Here is a 19,217-nt window from a genome sequence, read left to right on the forward strand (position 1 = left end):
TCTCCAGAGCACTTGACTCAATGTCAGCCTCACTGCGGCACACTGAACAATGGGTAGAGGCTGTTTAGAAAAATACTTCTTTGTGTGTGGCAATGAGAAGCTCAGTAATTACAACCAATGGGCTCTCTTTTAAAGCATGTTCTTCTCTTCACCCCATTGATGAGGTAAAATTTGGAGGTGCAGCATCTCATTTTGGTGTTTCAGACCCTCCAAGTACTGGGCAATGCTAAATACTACAGAAACACATCACCTCTTCACTAGCCAAATAGTTCCAGCTCTGAAATCCCACAGTTTCACTGGTGCCCATCATCCAGGTTTCTACACTAGAGCTGCTGTGATTTCCATCAGCTGAGGAGCTGCCCTCCTGTTTCTTTTACTGGTAATTATAATTCATCAGCTTTCTATAGTGCTCATTACTGTGGTATTTGAGTGCCTATTTTTACAGGCTTGAATAGCTTGCTGTATACCATCTCATCTCGCTGCAGACAGACAAGCAACCTCTCAGGCTCCCTCTGGAAATGAGCTCTCCATGCTGCACCCTCCCTATTCTTCCCTCTCATCACAGCATCCAGAGAATATAATATTTTAAAACAGCATTAAAGCATGCAGAACAAATAAAGAAGAATAACGAACTTTATTTTGATCCTGATCCTCTTTTGCTACAGAAGCTGGAGAAAATGGTGTGCCAGCCAGTATACCCACCACCCCACACCACGTGCCTCTCAGCAGTATCACCACTCCCAGAGAATCACAGGGTGGTTTGGGTTGGAAGGGACCTTAAAGCTCATCCAGTTCCAACCCCTGCCACAGGCAGGGACACCTTCCACTAGAGCAGGTTGCTCCAAGCCCCTGTGTCCAACCTGGCCTTGAACACTGCCAGGGATGGGGCAGCCACAGCTTCTCTGCGCACCCTGTGCCAGCGCCTCAGCACCCTCACAGGGAACAACTGCTGCCTAAGAGCTCATCTCAATCTCCCCTTTGGCAGGTTAAAGCCATTCCCCTTGGCCTGTCACTACTACAGGCTCTTTTCCAAAGCTCCTCTCCTACAAGAAAAGGTTTCTTGTAGCCCCCTGAGGTGCTGGAAGCTGCTCTAAGGTCTCCCCAGAGCCTTCTCTTCTCCAGCTCTCTCAGCCTCTCTTCATGCATCCTCCAGGAAATTTTAAGGAATTCAACACCCTCCTGGTGTTCTCCAGATCTGAGACCCCAGTGTCACTAACCTTCATCACTGTTGTCATCCACAAGGATAATCTCCTTCAGGAGGTGAGCTGGCGTGTGATTAACCGCACTGTGCACTGATCGCAGGATAACAGAGAGCGCTTCGTTCACGAAGATGAAGATGATGGAGATCTGGGGCAGGTCCTTGCCATATTTCAGCTCCTTGCACCTGTAGTACAAAGGGCAGAGAGAGAGATGGGGTTAGCAGAGCACACAGAGCAGCACACATTTAATACCCAGTGCATGACAATGGTGACACCTCACAGCTTTGCCCAGCCACAGTGTTAGAGCTGCCTGTGCCTAGTTGCAGTGCCTACAACACAACAGCACCATCAGAAAGCATCCTACAGGCTCAGAGTACCAAGGGCATGGTGCAAATCCAGAGTTCACTTAGCTGAGATTGTGTTCACACATCTGTGTGGTTTGTTTGTGGGGACGTAACAAAAAGCAGCCTCCAGAGGAGAGAACATGGCTTTACCATTTCAAGTGAAACTCCACATTCCCATTCTGTTTTAAAATTGACAGGAGCTCAGAAACGAGCCTTGCGCTTAAACAGCACTTGTGAATTTTCTTCCCATTCACTTTGGAATGAAAGAAATATGAAATGGCCCTTGGTTAAACAGCCTTAATAAATGTTTTAACTCTTTGCAGCTACTTCTGAATACATTCCTGCCTCTGAAGTACCCCAGGAGAGCTTTGCCTTGAACTGGTGTCTTTGTACTTCACAGCCAGGATAGGTTTAAAACAAAAACTTGTCATCAAAAACCTGCTTCAGGAGAAGCTGTTTAACTTGAGCTGGGTTTGTGACTGCGTATCTGCTTAGACATATCAGAGCAGGATAAAAGCGGAGGGAGCTCCCATGCCACCTACCAGCCAGCTCCATCCCTGGCAACCAACAGGTTCGTATTACATCAATACACCAAACCTCGAGGCCACCGACACCATGGAGCAGAACCAGGGAAGCTCTAAGTGGAAGAGCTCCTCCAAGTTACCCACAGCTCTCCAAGGAGCACACATCACTCCTAGTGAGATACAGATATTGGTTTAATGCCACCTTTTATCCCAACCAGAAACCTGACTTTAATGAAGTACCTGCAGGAAGCAAACAGTGTATCTTTAACTACTTCCAACAATTTGATCAAAATCTCCAGCTTTCCCTACAATAAATCCATGCCAGGGAAGATGAAAACACAGCTCCTACTCCCTCCCTGCACTCATGGCAGACTAGACATGCAACATTAGCAGTGTTTGCAGAATTACAATGAATGTTTACCAAGTAAATCTTGCCCAAGTAAGAAAGAAAGACCAAGCATAGGAATGACATTGCAGTGAGGCTTCAAGCTCATTGACTCCCCAACAATGACTGTATTTAATTGTACTGGGTGTTTGTCCTGGGTCAGCAGTAGCAGTTATTTTTCTCCTTCTTGGTAGCCGGTGCAGTGCTGTGTTTTGACTTTTGGCTCAGGAACAGATCTGATAACAAGGATGTTTTGGTTTGGCCAAGGACTTTGTGAGCCTCATGCTCTGCCAGGGAGGAGGGGAAGCCAGGAGGAAGCAGGGACAGGACACCTGACCCAAGCTAGCCAAAAAGGTATTCCATACCACAGCACGTCATGCCCAGGATGTAACTGGGAGTTACCCGGAAGGGCCGGGAGTCTGCGGGGTTGGAGGAGGTATCAGTCAGTGCTTGGTCGGGCTGGGGGGGCAAGTTATCAGTCGGCTGGTGGTGAGGTGTTGTATTCTCTTCCCTTGTTATTTCCTTTATCACTGTTATCATTGGTGGTAGCAGCAGTGATCTGTGTTCTACCTTAGTTACTAAACTGTTCTTATCTCAACCCGTGGGAGTTGCATTCTTTTCAATTCTCCTCTCTGTCCCTCCGGGAGTAGGGGGAGGGCAAGAAGGGGGGGAAGTGAGTGAACAATTTGCCTGACTGGGTTTAAACCACGACAGTGTTTCTTAGGCAACAGCAGGCACTCAGCAGCCCCCAGAATGAGGCTTGGGAGACAAAGATGTTCACCAAAACACGGTTCTTTTTGAATCTCCTTCAGTTAAAGAACTACACTGGATAAAACTGGTGTGTTTCTTGATTTAACTATTGCCTGCCCTACAGCAAGCCAAGGTCTCCACGAAAGGGAACATTGCAACTGCTGAAAAGGATCTTCCAAAGGGAAAATCTCTCTTTAAAATGAATGAAGCACCGTGATACGTAAAGTGACAAATGACCCTGAAATCCAGCCAAGAAAGTCAAACTAAACTGACTCAGAGATTCAAAACCTGGTTTTGATATCTGTGGTACCTGCTAAGCTGCAGAGAAGGTGGTCAGAGGAGCAGGAGCATTTCCTTTTAATCACTGCACACCTCTGGACAGCCTTCCCCTGAGGCACGCTTCGGGGGATAAAGAGCTCAGTTTGTGATCAAAGAAGTTTGGAGGAAAATCCAAACCAAGCCCTTTGAGGTTCATCTCCTGCTCATTCTCATTCGCTCTGCACCACTCTTGTCACCCTTCTCCTTCCCCGGATTGCAGAGGACAGGGTAACAAAGATACAGGAAGATGAGATAAGTCAGGGAAGGAGCAGGCATGTGAAACACCTACATTGTTCATATGCACAAAGGAAATTCTCCAAAGGCAGGAGCGGGGAAGGCAAAGGCTTGGCATAAACACCGTGTGTGTGCTCTCCGGTGGCTTTGGCTGCACCACAGAAGGGAAGGCAGCAATTTAAAGGCAAGTGAATATCAAGTGTGTCAGTGCTCCACACACACGCTCCCTTCAGGTGCTGGCACACAGAGCAGCTGGGTTGAGTGATGCTCTCTGCCCACAGCCACGTGCCGTCAGGCTTCACCCCTCTGGGCCCCACCGCAGCTTCATTACTGGCAAGCTGACTTGTCAACAGATACCCATGCAGGAAAACCCCTGGAGCTCCTGGGCTCTCCTGGGGCCAGGGAGGAGAGCAAGGGACAAAAATGCCTGAGCTCAAAACATACTAGAAGGGCCAGTGGAGAACTTGTTAGAAACAACAGGAATAATGAGCACGCGAGATGGGAAGTCACGGGGGTTTGGTACCCTTTCTTCTAAGCATTTTAAATAGAAAAGGGACTGAGCTGGCTCTGTGGTTCAGCTTTATCGTTCAGAGCATTTACAGGCAGAAGCACAGAGGTTTGATTGGTTCACTCCTAGAAACATTTGAAACGGCAGTTGAGGGAGGATTTGCTGTCTCACAGCCCATCAGCAGCCAAGCTGCCATGTGCCCACTGCTCCAGCTCACAGACCTCCAGCCTGCATCCCCACCCTGCCATACCCCAAAGCACAAAACCTTTCCAGTGCTAAGGGGCTCTGTTTTCTGTATAAGGTGGGAAGACACTGCAGGCACTGCTGCCTTCAGTGTTTCAAACACAGCCCAGAGGAACAGCACACAAAAGCCAGCACCAACCCGAGGTCCCAGCAGGAGCAGTGAAAACCACACTTGAGACATCTTCCCCTCTGTGCACAGATATCACCCTCAGGTAAGAAAGCATTCAGCTGCCTGCCAGGCCTGCAGAATTCAGATCCAAGGATAAAATACATCTAACTTCAGGATTCCTTCCTCACCAGTTACCAAAAGGACACATTCTGGGCTGGAACGCGATTCCAGCAGAGCTGTGGTCCTCAGCTCACACCGTGGGCTGGTCTCTTTGGGGATTAGCAACTAATGAGATAAATGTGATTTTCTAGAAGGTTCTTAGGGGAGCTGGAGTCTTGGCAACACATGGGAGACAAGAAGCTCTAGGAATATACATGTTGTGCTGAGATTTCTGCAAAGCTTTTCTAGAACCCGAATGAACATCAAAGCAAAACCATTTCTAACACACGCTGGAAAAACCCTGCAGCAGCTCCTAATGTCTTCTAGGAAGAAAATCTCAAGCTTCATTTCTAATGCTCAGCTCATGCTGTATCTGGTCTGCCCACAAGCAAGTCTCAGACCAGTAAGTGGATTTTCAAGGGAACAGGCCATATATTTCAAAAACATTTAAATGTAAATGAAATACAATGGAGAGACCAGGACAATACATTCCTGTTGGTGTCAGTGATTAGATACCCACAGGGTTCATCACCAGCACCTCACCTTAAACTTAAATTCACCCACCTTCAGGTTTCCGTCATTACCAAAAGGTTATCTCAGACACTTTTTCCTCCCCATGTACCAGGTTCGCATCTCTACATACACCCAAGGCAGAGCTCCACGACAGAGGTCAGTTCACAGAAGGGCAATTTCTCATTGGAGAAAATGCTCCATCCCTGGCAGTGTTCAAGGCCAGGCTGGACACAGGGGCTTGGAGCAAGCTGCTCTAGTGGAAGATGTCCCTGCCTGTGGCAGGGGTTGGAAGTGGATGAGCTTTAAGGTCCCTTCCAACCAAACCAGTCTGGGATTCTATGAAAATTCAAGCAGGCTGCAACTGATCCCTCCCAGTCCTCTCTCTGGTAGATGAGAAGCACTCAACTGGTACAGCACAGACACTACTCATTGGCCAACACCTGTAAACTAATCAGTGCAGGTTACACATTACATCTTCCCCACTGAACTCCGCTCTCTCCAGTTAAACTGAGGCTGGTACTTGCTTGCAGGATTTATATCAAATATTGTGAATCAATAGCAAAAAGAAACAGACACCTTATAGCTCTGTCATTTAGATCAATGGGATATCAGAGTAAGAGGCATTTTATGTTCCATTAAATCAGGCTTGACTATGTCCTGTTAAATCATGCTCACAAAACTTTCAGTTTTGAGAGCCTGAGGAAACACTCCTAATGTTTGGTGTTGGGTTTAATTTAAGGATCTTGCTGAGCTCTCATTGAGAAGTGAAGCTTGTCCTTAAGCAGGGGAAAAAGGGGCTTTACTGCATCCCTGGTCTGAGGCTCAGACACGTCTTTTGTCACTTCAGAAACAAATTGTTGGAACAACCACAGACACCAGACCCAGCACAAACCCCTGCCCAGCACACCCATGGACCAAACTCCACTGTCCTCCCACAAGGGCACCAGAGAGGCAGAGGGGTGCAGGGGCCATGGCACCACTGTACTGTGGACACCATCACCTTCCTCATGTCCAAGACATGACGAAGATCAAGATGAAGCCAAAATCTGCCATCAGAATGTTAAAGGAAACACATGAAATAAAACATATTTACAGAGGACATTTTTTACTGTGAATTCTGTGCTGTTACTGCTTTATGTGAGAAGCCATTCAGGAACAAATGAAGGCTGAGAAGGGGAGATGGGTGAAGGGGAATTATAGCTGAGTTTATGCTGAACAGCTTGGCACACATCAGGCTGGATTAATCAAGCCAGCCAATTTCAAAACACACACAAAAATCACATTTTGCTCCTACATACATTTGTCTGCTGCAGGACTCCGCCTTTGAATCCTCCGATCATTTGTTTTATGCTCACCACAGAGCTGTAAATCTACCCTTCAGTGCAGCAAGTGAGATTAGGATGTTTATTGGCTGTGTCAGTAACAGAAAAGGGATATCCTATCATTTACTGCTTCATGATCCCACAGCAGAAAAATAACCTGGAATCACAGCAAGCACTCCTGGAGCACAGAGAGGCCACAAAATGGCAAGTAACATTTAAAAAGCACTTCTTCCTGCTCAGTGATTTAACATGATCCACTCTATTAATACATCTCAGCTGTCTTCTGGGGCACAAGGCTGTTTCCATCAACCACCTTGAATCACACAGTCCAGTATCTCCAGCTGAGAGCCAAACTCTGAGGGTTCCTACACCGTCACTACCCCAACACAAGCCATTTATCAGCACTGATTAGTGCCGCTTAGGAACAAACTGGAACATGGACTGTTCTGGGACAAAACAGGCACTCACTTGGCTGGTCTTTCAGCTTCAGATCAAACCATGCTTGCCCAGAACTGACAGTGGATTTTGATGCTGATGGTATGCCTTGATAGCCTGTGCATGGTGCATCTTTTCCTATTGGCAGTGGGTGCTGCCAGGTAGCACCTTTCACATAGAAACAATTTAATGAAAGAGACAATAACACATTCTTTCAAAGCCCATAACCACGAAGAACAGGACCATTATCTCATACTCTGCTAAAAATGAGCAGCAGCGTTCAGACATCAGTCCAGTGAAGAGCTGTGAAGACAGACCCACAGCATCTCTGCTTAGTGCTCCACAAAGCCCAGGAAAATATTGCCACCTCTTTACATTCAATAACCAAGGACAGAGAGCAAAGCTTCCTGTATACTGTCCACAGCAGGAAAGGGCACCAGCATGCTGAAAATCCCCAAACACAGAGTTCCACCCTATAGAACAGCACTAGCCAAAACCCATTCCTACTCATTTTGAACACCAGTGCAAACTAACTGTTGTTATGAGAAAGCAGTACATCCTATTTGGAGACTTCAGCGTGGTGTAGGCTTTAAGTTTCCCACTTCCAGCAGTGCAGGAATGGTCACTACTTGACAGCTGAAGAGGTCATGAAGAATAAGACGCACAACTGCCCAAAAGGGAATTACTGGCAGACCAGGAGCATATAAATCTACTGTAAAACTCTGGCATGACTTGGAGTAAGATTTTCTCACTATCTCCCTGCTGATGTTCAGCCCTTCCTGGGCTCCCCATTGCTTTGTGTCCTTCATCAAGCACCAAGCTGCTAAGATTCCCCACCCCTCTAACCCAATACACAAAGGACACTGTACATAGCGTCCATGTCATAAGCAGGAGGGCTAAGCTCTAATCTGCCTTGGATGGTTGTGAAGCACAAAAATACACACAGGAGAAAAGGTTAACAAAATAACAGGAGCCTGGTTTTTGTAGCTATTGGAACAACTTCACTGGTCTGACTAATGTCTGACACAGGTAAGGATTGGGCAGCATCACATGCGGTAATTTTTGGATGCAACCAGCATTGCATTACGCTCTGAAGCTAGGGAATACAATGACAGCCCTGTGTGGGTACTGGACCCACTGCTCCTGCTGCCACACAACAGAGGGTCTCAGGAGCAGAAGCCTTCTATGCTACCCCTGACAGGTGCTCAGGCTGATTGATGTCCGGTGTATCTACTTAATAGCTCCATCAACATTAGCTCTGATGCCATGCCATTACTCATCTTCAAAGAGATGCCCTTCAGGGCTGTTCAAGATGTTCCTCCCACACTACATGAAGGTGACATCCCTTCCATATGTGCTTTTGAAATGCCAACAACAGGAACTGCCATGGAGAAGGTTGAACACCCACAGAATGCCCAGACCTTTAAGGCCTTACATTGCTCCCACATCCTGTGAAGCTACCCCCATAGCTACTGATCAGGGTCCTACTGGAACCTCTCCAGCTTCCTTTTGTGATCAGCCATAATAAACAGCCATGACCCAGGCATGAAAATCTGTGCCCGTTGTGCAGTAGCACAAAATGGACAGGGGAACCCACATCTTAGGTGCCTGTGGAAAACAACACGGTAGAGAAAGAATGTGGTGGTTCTGAGTATGAAACCCACACTTCTTCATAAAAGATGATCCTCATGATGGGATTTAAAATATTTCCTCTTCTGATAATGGTTTTTAAAATATTTCCTCCACACATTAGAGTGGGTATATTCCCCCAGCCCCCTATTTTTTATTCTTAATTCTAACACTCAGTAGTCCCCCCATCTGGCTCCTGACATATCATTATTAATCATTTCTTTGCTGGCCATCACACCGATCCAGCTAACGTGCTTATCAGGAGCTTATCCCTTCCTGACATTTCATTCTTGCATTAGGCTTGAGGGTTTGAATACTTAAACAGGCAAATATTCTTTTGATTAGTAGAATAAATGATTCTTGTTACTTACTGTCCTTAAAAACACTGTTAGCGTCATGAAAGCGCTCAGCTATGTTAGCACAGCTCTTCTACGATTTTGCAGATTTTCCTATAAAACGTGGTTCAGGAGCAGAGAGATTCAACTTAATAAGCTCATGCATTTTAAATGCCTTTCCTACAGTGATATATGGAACTGCAGCATCAAAGCTAGGGGTGCACAATAGACAACTCGGTGAGATTTTCTGCACATTAAATGGAATTCTCCCCAAAGTTACTATGTTATAGATCACTGTTTTATCAAGCTCTGACAAAAGGCACGGTGGAGAAAACATTCTTCCCTGTGAGGGTGCTGAGGCGCTGGCACAGGGTGCCCAGAGAAGCTGTGGCTGCCCCATCCCTGGCAGTGTTCCAGGCCAGGCTGGACATAGGGGCTTGGAGCAAGCTGCTCTAGTGGAAGGTGTCCCTGCCCATGGCAGGGGGTTGGAACTGGATGAGCTGTAAGGTCCCTTCCAACCCACACCAGTCTGGGATTCTATGGCTATATGAAACATTATCTTGCAACTAAAAGGATTATCAATACATATCTCAGTGCCTAGGAAGCTCTGACCCTGCCATTCCAAAACCTGCACTTTCAGAGCATTCTCCAAAAACAATGCACCAACCATTTTACCCCATTATAGAGACAGAGCTTCAGGACTCTTTTGGTGGAGCAGGGCCCCAAGAGCAGGTTAACACAGCATATGGTTTATAACCCCACAGCCATCACCAGGTATGTGTTTTCCAGGACAGAGCAAGTAATGACATCCACTGTATCTGCTTCTTGCCTAGAGCCCCCCCAGCTCTGCCTCCTCCTCAGCAGTCACACAATGACAAATATACCATGACAAGCTAGGGCTAGACAGAGACAGCGTGTTTGCCCTGCGTGACCACATAGCAATATCAGAGCCATATGCAGACACCATGGACATCCACAGCAAAGCTGGGGACTCAGTTTGTCAAGAGTCTTCAGGAAAAGGAATCTGCATTGATGCTAAGGCATCAATGATTTAAGCACCACATGTTGTTGTTCAAACTTAACATTATCATTGCTCCAAATGAAGGAATACAGGAATTAAGTGCTCAACCTGAAGATGACAGGAGGTCAGCAGGGCTCAGGAACAAACCCCCAGGTCTTGCCGCAATGGCTCTGCCACTCTGTTGGCCTTTCCGTCATACAGGTAAATCACATCAGACAGCGAGAAGATACAGAAGCATTCTTTTTTGCCTGTTTGTTTTAAAACAGCCCCCTCCAAACAGACCTGAATGCTGAATAACATCAAAACAGGCACAGACAGAAGGAACAGGCTTTGAAAATGGCTGTCGGTAGCACTTCACAGAGCCAGGCATCATCACATTAAAGCAAGAAGTACCCTGACCTCCTCCTGCTGTTGCTGTCAGGCAGAGGAACACTGACTCTGCTCCAAAGGGGCAACCAAATCCTCAACAATTACAAGTGTGGAAGTGCTGGGAGATCATGGGATGAATGGCAGTAATGTAAAACTGTAAATTAACAAGGTATGTTTTGACATCCTCTATTAGAGGTGTCTCTTGCTCATGTAGCTGATCATGTAGACACAACACTGGATGTGGTTAATTAAGAGACATCTAGTCTAAGGCAGAAGTCAAAGCTCCCTTCAAGGTCAATGAAGAGATGCTGACACTGCCAAAAGACAACTTATCCCCCCCACTCTGCCTGAAGTGTGAAGTATTTGCTCTCTGGTATGACAGACTGATGCAGCTCTGTTTTGGGTAGGCAGAAATGCCTTTTTTCAGGCAGACCTAGACTGAACATTCAGACAGGCGCATCCAGTGAAGTGAGACCATAACATCCCTTCAGAGCCCCTCAGCCAGCGACTTTCAGGTGGCAGTAAAACCAGCAAGCTCTACCAACGAGTTCACAGCTCTTCTCAGGTAGGTTGATATAAAGCTGCCACTGCTGTAAGCCTTACCTGCCAAATTTAAAGTGAAATCCTTGGTACATAACCTTACCGTAGGAGTGTCTTAACTGGAATAGATCTCATGGGAACTCAGGATTTTGACATCCCCAGTACATAGTTAGGGCAATGAATAAGAAAAGTGGCCAGCACTTGTACTGCCTGCAACTCAGGGTGGAACAATGCCACTGCTGAAACAGCTAGTACAAAAATGATGAACTTAAAGGCACAATGGATTTTCAGAGATAGCTCTCCTTGCCTGTAATAACAGCCCCACTCTGCCGACGGGTTTATGAACTGGGAAGATGAAGAGGTTTATAAACCTCTTCTGTAATGTACAAAAAATCACTGTGTAAGTTTACCTAACCTCTGTCAGAATTAGATCAGCCCCAGCAGATGGGTGTCACCCAGCCCTGACTGGCAAACCCCTGCAGGGTGCAAGTCACAGAAGGAGCTCCACAAGCCCAGAGCTGGCACCACCACAGCCCAGCCATGCCACACAGGCTGCTCACCAAGGCTATGATAACACACCAGTCACTGGTATGAGATAGCTACTGCTTCATTTGGGGCAAAAAAAAACCAACTCACAAGCAATATCAAATAGTCAAAAAACAGAAGACAGGGCTGATATTGATTTGCATTTCTACTCATATTCCAATTTCAGGTACTAGGTAACTGAATACAATTAACCAGGATGACTGACCTGACAAGGAGGAACGGCTTCAAGCTGACAGAGGGGAGACTGAGATGAGTTCTTAGGCAGAAGCTCTTCCCTGTGAGGGTGCTGAGGAGCTGGCACAGGGTGCCCAGAGAAGCTGTGGCTGCCCCATCCCTGGCAGTGTTCAAGGCCAGGCTGGATAGGGCTTGGAGCAACCTGCTCTAGTGGAAGGTGTCCCAGCCCCCAAAGAGGAGAGAGTTATACAGCAACTTCAGGGTGGACAGACGGACTGCCGTGTGAGATGCATTTTTAAGCAGCACTAGCCATAGAATCACAGACTGATTGTCCTGGAAAGGACCTTAAAGCTCATCCAGTTCCAACCCCCTTCCACTAGATCAGCGTGCTCCAAGCCCCATCCAACCTGGCCATGATACACTTGACGTGAGTACACACAAGACACAAAGAGCAGACTTGTATGGAAACCCATACAGTGACACACGGTCTATTCCTTCCCAATACAAAGTTGTCATTCACCTGCACACACCAGAGGTTTGGGTGTACACCTGAAAACCACAGTGTGGAAACTCAGGAGTCTTCTGCCCTCTCCTCCTCACCTTATGAATCACACCTGACTTCTACTCACTTCCCACAAGACCCAACATAAGGCCTAACACAAAACCTTCTCCCACTGCACAGCCAAACTTAACACATTAATACACATCCAAGGTTTGGCTTTTCTTTCCTGCCTGCAGCCAGCAGCTATTCACAGATCCCCTCCTGGCCCAGCACACGCTCCGCTTTGCCACAGAAAACCGATATGCACTTTGTCTGATGCAGCTGAAAGCCTGGGAGATAAATTCTTATGTATCAATGGTGCACTGATTGGATTGAATGATTTACTGGTGATTGGGCTGCAAAGCACCATGGCTGAAATGCAATGTGTTATAAATCCTGTTGCAATCTTCTGCTGTCTAAACACACACATAGCTTGTGTGAACACACACAGGCAGGCTCAAGCTTGCTCAAGTTCCCTTTATCCCATCATACACACGGCTTCTCAGCTATTGCTTAGGTATCTGCACTGCTTTTTGTCTTCCCATCTCAGGAGGGAAGGCAAAACCTGCATATCCTGAACCAGTGACAACCACAAACTGAAGCTACTGATATCAAACAAGCTTCATTCATGTCCTTCTTGCAAAGAGAAAGCTTCACTAGGAAATAAATTGATCTTCATTTGGCTTTTGTAAAGATTACGATCAAGCTTAAAAGAAAGCAAGTGTTCAGACTGCTATACATATTGCCACTTCCTAATCATGCTCCATTCATTAATGCCTTATTTTAGTTTGTATTTTGCTGATTCAGTTGCACATGCCTTCTTGAAAAAGGGACTATCAATATTAAATCAATCGTGTCTACCCACACACAGAGGAAAACCAAAACCCTTTTCTATTACCCATGCAGCTTAAAAGACCTAATGGTGCCTGTAGCCTGGTACAGATCAGTATTTAGAGAGCCAGAACACAAGAGTCTCATAAACTACTTCTAATCATTAAAGCTCTAAAACTCCCTGCGTTTCCTGAGGATTTTAAAGCACCTACCTTATTTCCAGTAACTATTCCTCAGAAATGTTATGCTTTATATTTTAGAATTAGGGCATCAAAAATATTCACTATAATTTAAATATAAAGGGAAATACAGGCATGTCTAAATGCACATTACTGATTCAGCAACTTCTAACAAGAAATTACCTCCAAAGTTGTAAAAAGAGAACATGCAGAACACAATTAATTTTTGAGAGAGTCTCTTGTAATAAAGTTATTAGGTTCAGACACATCTAAGGGACATAAAAGCCAGAGCAATTACGAGTGTCACATCCACTTACCAATCTCTCCCCATGCACACAAGCTATTTCATACATAGGAAGAAAGAGATTGAGATCTCCTCGGTCTGGGATTTATTGAACAGCCACAATCTGGGGACAGCAGAGAGGAGAAGAGGAGAAAAAATCCATAATGGACTCAGAAACCATTTCAAAGGATTCATCAGCTGTGGCTGACTGTCCTTTGAAAGAAGCCATCATCTGCAGGACGTGCTCATCCCCAGCAGGCCCCCATCTTCCTGCCCTTCCCAGGCAACACACCCAACTGCCTTGGATGCTGGAAAACTAAATACATTACTTCAGACCCAACACTGGTGAGACATCAGTATTAGATTCACACCTCTACCTGGTTTGTCTGTGAATACACGACCTATTTAAAAGCTCCCGTGGCAACAGAGCAGCTCTCTGCAGTACATGCCAGCAGATAGGTAGCACAAACACACAAGCTTTGCCTTCTTTAGAAGCCAACTTCCAAAGAAGTGTATCCAAAGCTTAATTTAGTTCATTTATTTTCACAAGTACAGTTTAGTCAGAAGTATTTATGCTAATGCAGGTATTTTTCAGCACCAGAGTTCAGAGGAACACAAAAGCAAGTTGTTAAATTATACTAATCCTACCCTCTGCCAAAGCATGCATTTAACACTTATCTTTACAGTAGTAAATGTTTTAAAGCACATTTCGTAGACAGAAGTCTTTCCTGACGCATCATGTTCCGAAGTTGTGAGAATAGGGGTTTAATTTTCTAGCTAGGAGGGGAAATTTGACAATCATGACAAAAATTAGGTACCATGTATATAAATCCATGGTTGCAGCATTTCAAGATTACACTATGCAGCATAATGATAGCAAGAGAATCTCCTAACAGCTACTAAACAAACCCGAGAGTTACTTTCCCCAAAACGCTTCCTCACCAACCGAATTTAAAGAAGATATTGAGACTTCTGAGCACCGAGGGCTTTTGACACAAACCCAGCACAGTGCAGTCAGACAAAGTGCACTTCAACCACCTCTACTTCAAACAGAAATAAAGCAAAACGCAAGCTCTCCTGTGTCCCCATCTAACTCCAGATTAGAAACAAAAAATAAATTCCTAAACCTGCCAGTGGGAAACTGCACACTTTTAGTTTTGGGATGATTTGTCATAGCACACAGTGGAGCCAACCCTGCCTGCACAGGCACCGCACTGCTCTGAGCCACAGCGCTGGCTCCCGCCTGAGAGGTCACAGTAGCAGGCACAGAAAATAATAAGCCAATAGCAAACACAGCTGGAAAAGTGTATGTTAAGAGACTTTATTAGCCTAGCTTTCAAGAAGAAGAATTACTGGGAGTCCAGTAACAATCTCAGAATCACAGGGTGGTTTGGGTTGGAAGGGACCGTAAAGCTCATCCAGTTCCAACCCCCTGCCACGGGCAGGGACACCTTCCACCAGAGCAGCTTGCTCCAAGCCCCTGTGTCCAACCTGGCCTTGAACAGTGCCAGGGATGGGGCAGCCACAGCTTCTCTGGGCACCCTGTGCCAGCGCCTCAGCACCCTCACAGGGAAGAATTACTGGTAGGCACAGAGGAATAAAGATCAAACCCAGTACTTATTCACTAGCACACTGGTTTGTATTGCTACTAGAAAAGCAAAGCAGCAATAAAGCAGCGTTTTCCTCTCATGCAAATCATTCAAAAGCCACCAAAAGTTGCAGTACCATCAGTGGAGAAATTAAAACCAAGTTGTTTCAGGTCTAAAGCTGGGTTTGCAACTATCTTCCTGCCCCCATGATCTGCAGAGCTGAATGGGAACAGATGAGCACAGCCTCAAGCATTCCTTTGGGGAGCACCAGAACCATGATCAGCCTCGTAGATGTTGTGCAGATGGGGCAGGATGGCGTGAACAGAGAGAAAGCATCCAGCAACCTGTCCTGAATTGCAAAACTGATCTTGTCTTGGTGAGCCTTGTCCAAGGCACGTTTCCTTTATGCCAGAGCTTTGACACTGATACTCACTGCCTGATTTCTTTACTTGCTCTCCTAGAAATTTATCGGGTGGCATCTTTCCAAGTATTGGAAAATACCGCTTTTCTTCTTCATGGCTGAAGCCATAAAAAGCCAAGGGCAAGAGTGCTTCTCAGACAACAATGGATCAGACCCACAACTATCAACTAGGAGAGGAGATACACGACTAGCTCTCACTTCTTCCTAAAGATAAAAGTATCTTTTAATACACTCTCACATCCTATTCAAGCAGAATTTCTCATCTGGAAGTCATGGGGTTTCTCCTTCTTACACTGTCTTTATTCCTTAATGTTTCTTCCTTCAGTTATTTGATGAAGAGAACTCACTGCAGCTTGCTTCTCTTTTCCTTGCTATTATTTATATGTGGGATTGCAAAAAGAAACAAAACCAAAACCTCTTTGAAAAACATAACCTGTTGTGCATGCAAGAGAGAAAGCTTTTGACCTCCTTTGTTTGCAATAAATAGCAATGACTACAAACAAACAGTCATGAAACTCTATTTCCCAGCAAATATCACCAGCATAATTCAAGTAGTTGGTTTTTGTCCTTCTCCTTAGACTCATGTCATCAAGTTGGCTAAACGAAACAGGCAGGACGTGACTAGAGTAATTGCCATAATACCACAAATGGGTGACTCCAGGAATGTTCCAGCTACTGAAAACTTGAGGACATCAGCAATAAAGAGCTCTCTCTCTCTTGCTGCAATAGTATTTGCAGATCTCTACCAAAAAGAATATGCTCATGTGGGTAGGGGGGAAAGGGAACAAGCATTTTGCTTCAAGCAAAGCCTCAAGGAAGTTGTATGCCTTCTATTTTGGGGAAGAAACAAGATGCTAAGACCAATATGATGCCAGATATATGAGGCAGCACACAGGGCAGTGTCCTGCCCAGGTCATGATACGTGCTGAGGAAGCATCTCATTTCAGTACCTTAGTACAAGAGAAAACTGAGACAAAGGCACCTGCAAAGCCTGGTCTTTTTAGTTATTTAACTTTCCTGAGACCCATGAGAGCAAACCACAGGGCATAGACAGACAAAACACTGCCAATCTTGAAGCCCCTGTGAGCAGATACAGTGTTCAGCACAGGACGAAAACATCTTGGGTCCAGCACAGCAGAGATGTGATGGTGTGCTGTCATAGGCAGGGCAATGAATTACAGGTCTTCAAAGCCTGGATGGTCCTGATTCACCTAAGTCACACCCACATTCAAGACTCCCCAAAGACCTATTCAGTTTTGACTATAAAACCAAAACCCAATTCTTTGTGCCTGCAATACCCCATAACCTGAGTGGAGGCTGAGACCCAAAGGTAGCCCCGTGGCAGAGAGCAGAAGGCTCTACAGGGGTGGGCCAAGACCCCAAAGAGAGCAGTGCCTTCTGCTACAGTGTGCTCCCTCCACCCCAGCATATGTTCTATCACACAATACGTACATGCTGAGAGCCCCCAAAGGGCACACACAGACCACTTTACATAAAAATCAAATCAAGAATTGGTTTAGTTCCTTTAAGATGTCGAAGAACAGCCCAAAGTCTTTAAAACTGCCTTTCCCACTATATCCCAAAGAAAGACTCTCAACTTGCTGCTACACAGAAGTCTCTGGCAATAAAACCAGATGGTGCTAAAAAGCCCAATTGCTCCCAGGCTCCCAAGGCAGGCACCTACAGACTGGGTGATTCAGCCACTTGAGACACTCCAGAGTGATGACTGATTCAACCCAAAACACACCACTGGGAAACACTCAAATCAAGTCAGTGGTATGTGACTGTTTAATCTTTAGCAATGGCTTCAGGTGATGCCCCCTCTACTCTGCTTTAATGAGACCCCACTTAGAACACTGTGTGCAGTTTTGGTGTCCTCGGCATAAAGAGGACATGGAGCTGTTGGAGCAAGTCCAGAGGAGGCCACGAGGATGATCAGGGGCTGGAGCACCTCCTGTATGAAGACAGGCTGAGAAAGTTGGGGCTGTTCAGCCTGGAGAAGAGGAGCTGCGTGGAGACCTCAGAGAAGCTTCCAGGGTCTGAAGGGAGCTACAAGGATGCTGGAGAGAGACCTTCATCAGGACTGTAGTGACAGGACAAGGGATGATGGGTTCAAACTTCCATAGGGGAAGTTCAGGTTAGATACGAACAAGAAGTTTTTTACTCTGGAGGTGGTGAAGAGCTGAAAAAGGCTGCCCAAAGAAATGGTAAATGCTCCATCCCTGGCAGTGTTCAAGGCCAGGTTGGACAGAGCCTTGGGCAACATGGTCTAGCGTGAGGTGTCCCTGCACTTTCAGGGCGTTGGGAACTAGATGATCTTAATGTCCTTCCCAACCCAGCCTGGCCTGTGACTCTATGATGAAGCTCCACCCAGGACATCGCCAGTACACACAAACCCTGTAAAAACACAGCAGCAGATCCCAGTAGACACCAGCATGGTTTGTCCATGCTTTGCCCAACCCATGTGCAGAACCCACCAGCCTCCTGGATGGGAAACCCTCAAAACATCTGATAATTGAGCTGTGAAAGTTGCTTATCACTTAAACTGTTCTTCCCCTTCACTTTAATATCTTGGGCTTTTCCTGCATGAGAACAGTTGTGAGATTCCAGCAGCAGGAATATGTCATCTTTACCCAATGATTCAATAGTCCTAACAACTGTGGGTATTATTTTTTCTTAAATCTGCTCCTTAATCCCATAATGCCATAAAATACCATTGAATCGGAGCTTAGCAGGATTCCAGAGGAACAGACTTTTAAAGAGATAATGAGAACTCCACATTTATATTAGATAGGATTGAAAACAGAGATGTCAGAACATACCAGATGGCAGATTATTTCATAGCTTTCCTTAATATGATTTCTTCAACGTGAAGCATCTGGTTCCACTATCAGAGATTATTAGATATTGGATAAGTCGGACCTGTAGACTGACCTAACACAGCAATTTTGATTTTCCCTCTAACCACAGGAGAGATTCCCATTAAATCACACATCACAGAATGAAACAGAAGTGCGTAAAATCTAGTATCAGAGGGGAATATTAGCAGCCCCTAGGATTCCATGTAAATACGTTTCACTTTCTATAAGGAAAACATATCTTAAACCCCCCATCCTTCATAAGGAAGCAGGAAATGCTGTGAATTGAACAATGAAACTCACAGATCAGCCTCCTCCTTCACAGTTTTTGCAGGAAATAGAAGAAAACTCTCTCCAGCTTATTTCTGGAGATGGGTGTACAAGTCCTGCAGTCTGCAGGCAGCACCTTGGGCACTTCCAATCTAGAAGCAGGAACTGTTCCACAAAACACACAGGAATCTCAGGTTGAAAAACCTCATCAAGAAGGACAGAAATGCGTTGCCTACCTCATTATGCCACTGTTTCACAGCAAGACTTGAAATAAGGTCCTTTGCACCAAAGTACTACTCCTGCCTTATGTTAGCCAAAGGAGTAGCTTTCTTGGTCACCAACAGGTAATACTGTTACCTGATTCACTCTAAAAGCACATTGTGATGCACACCCAACACAACTTTCCCTATTCCACAGAAAGCCAGGATCAGAAATTTCTACATTAATAAGTTCAAGACTAAGGTCTTAGAGACACAGCTCTATGGAATCAGAACCACACACACATACACACACACTATTTCATGCCATCAGCAGCACATCTGGGGAAGCAGTTCAGTGTGAAGGCCAGTACCGCTCAAGTGGTAAACA

The 19,217-nt window shown here is 45.7% G+C and overlaps 1 protein-coding gene across 3 annotated transcripts in view; it reads right to left on the reverse strand.

The window, feature by feature from the left end:
- GALNT17 (polypeptide N-acetylgalactosaminyltransferase 17) overlaps positions 1–19,217 on the reverse strand; it is a 182,279-nt gene that overhangs the window by 115,192 nt on the left and 47,870 nt on the right. For 2 of the 3 annotated variants that reach the window (XM_057410692.1, XM_057410693.1), the window contains one exon: positions 1,218–1,384. In XM_057410692.1, coding sequence (XP_057266675.1) covers positions 1,218–1,384 — 167 coding nt within the window. Of the gene's footprint in view, positions 1–1,217; positions 1,385–13,525; positions 13,555–19,217 lie in introns of those variants that run through there. The other variant, XM_057410694.1, reaches the window with a different exon arrangement.

This window comes from Pezoporus wallicus, unplaced genomic scaffold, assembly GCF_028554395.1.
Source record: "Pezoporus wallicus isolate ANWC-B61680 ecotype Strahan unplaced genomic scaffold, APGP_CSIRO_Pwel_v1 contig_8705, whole genome shotgun sequence".
Classification (NCBI taxonomy): Eukaryota; Metazoa; Chordata; class Aves; order Psittaciformes; family Psittacidae; genus Pezoporus; species Pezoporus wallicus.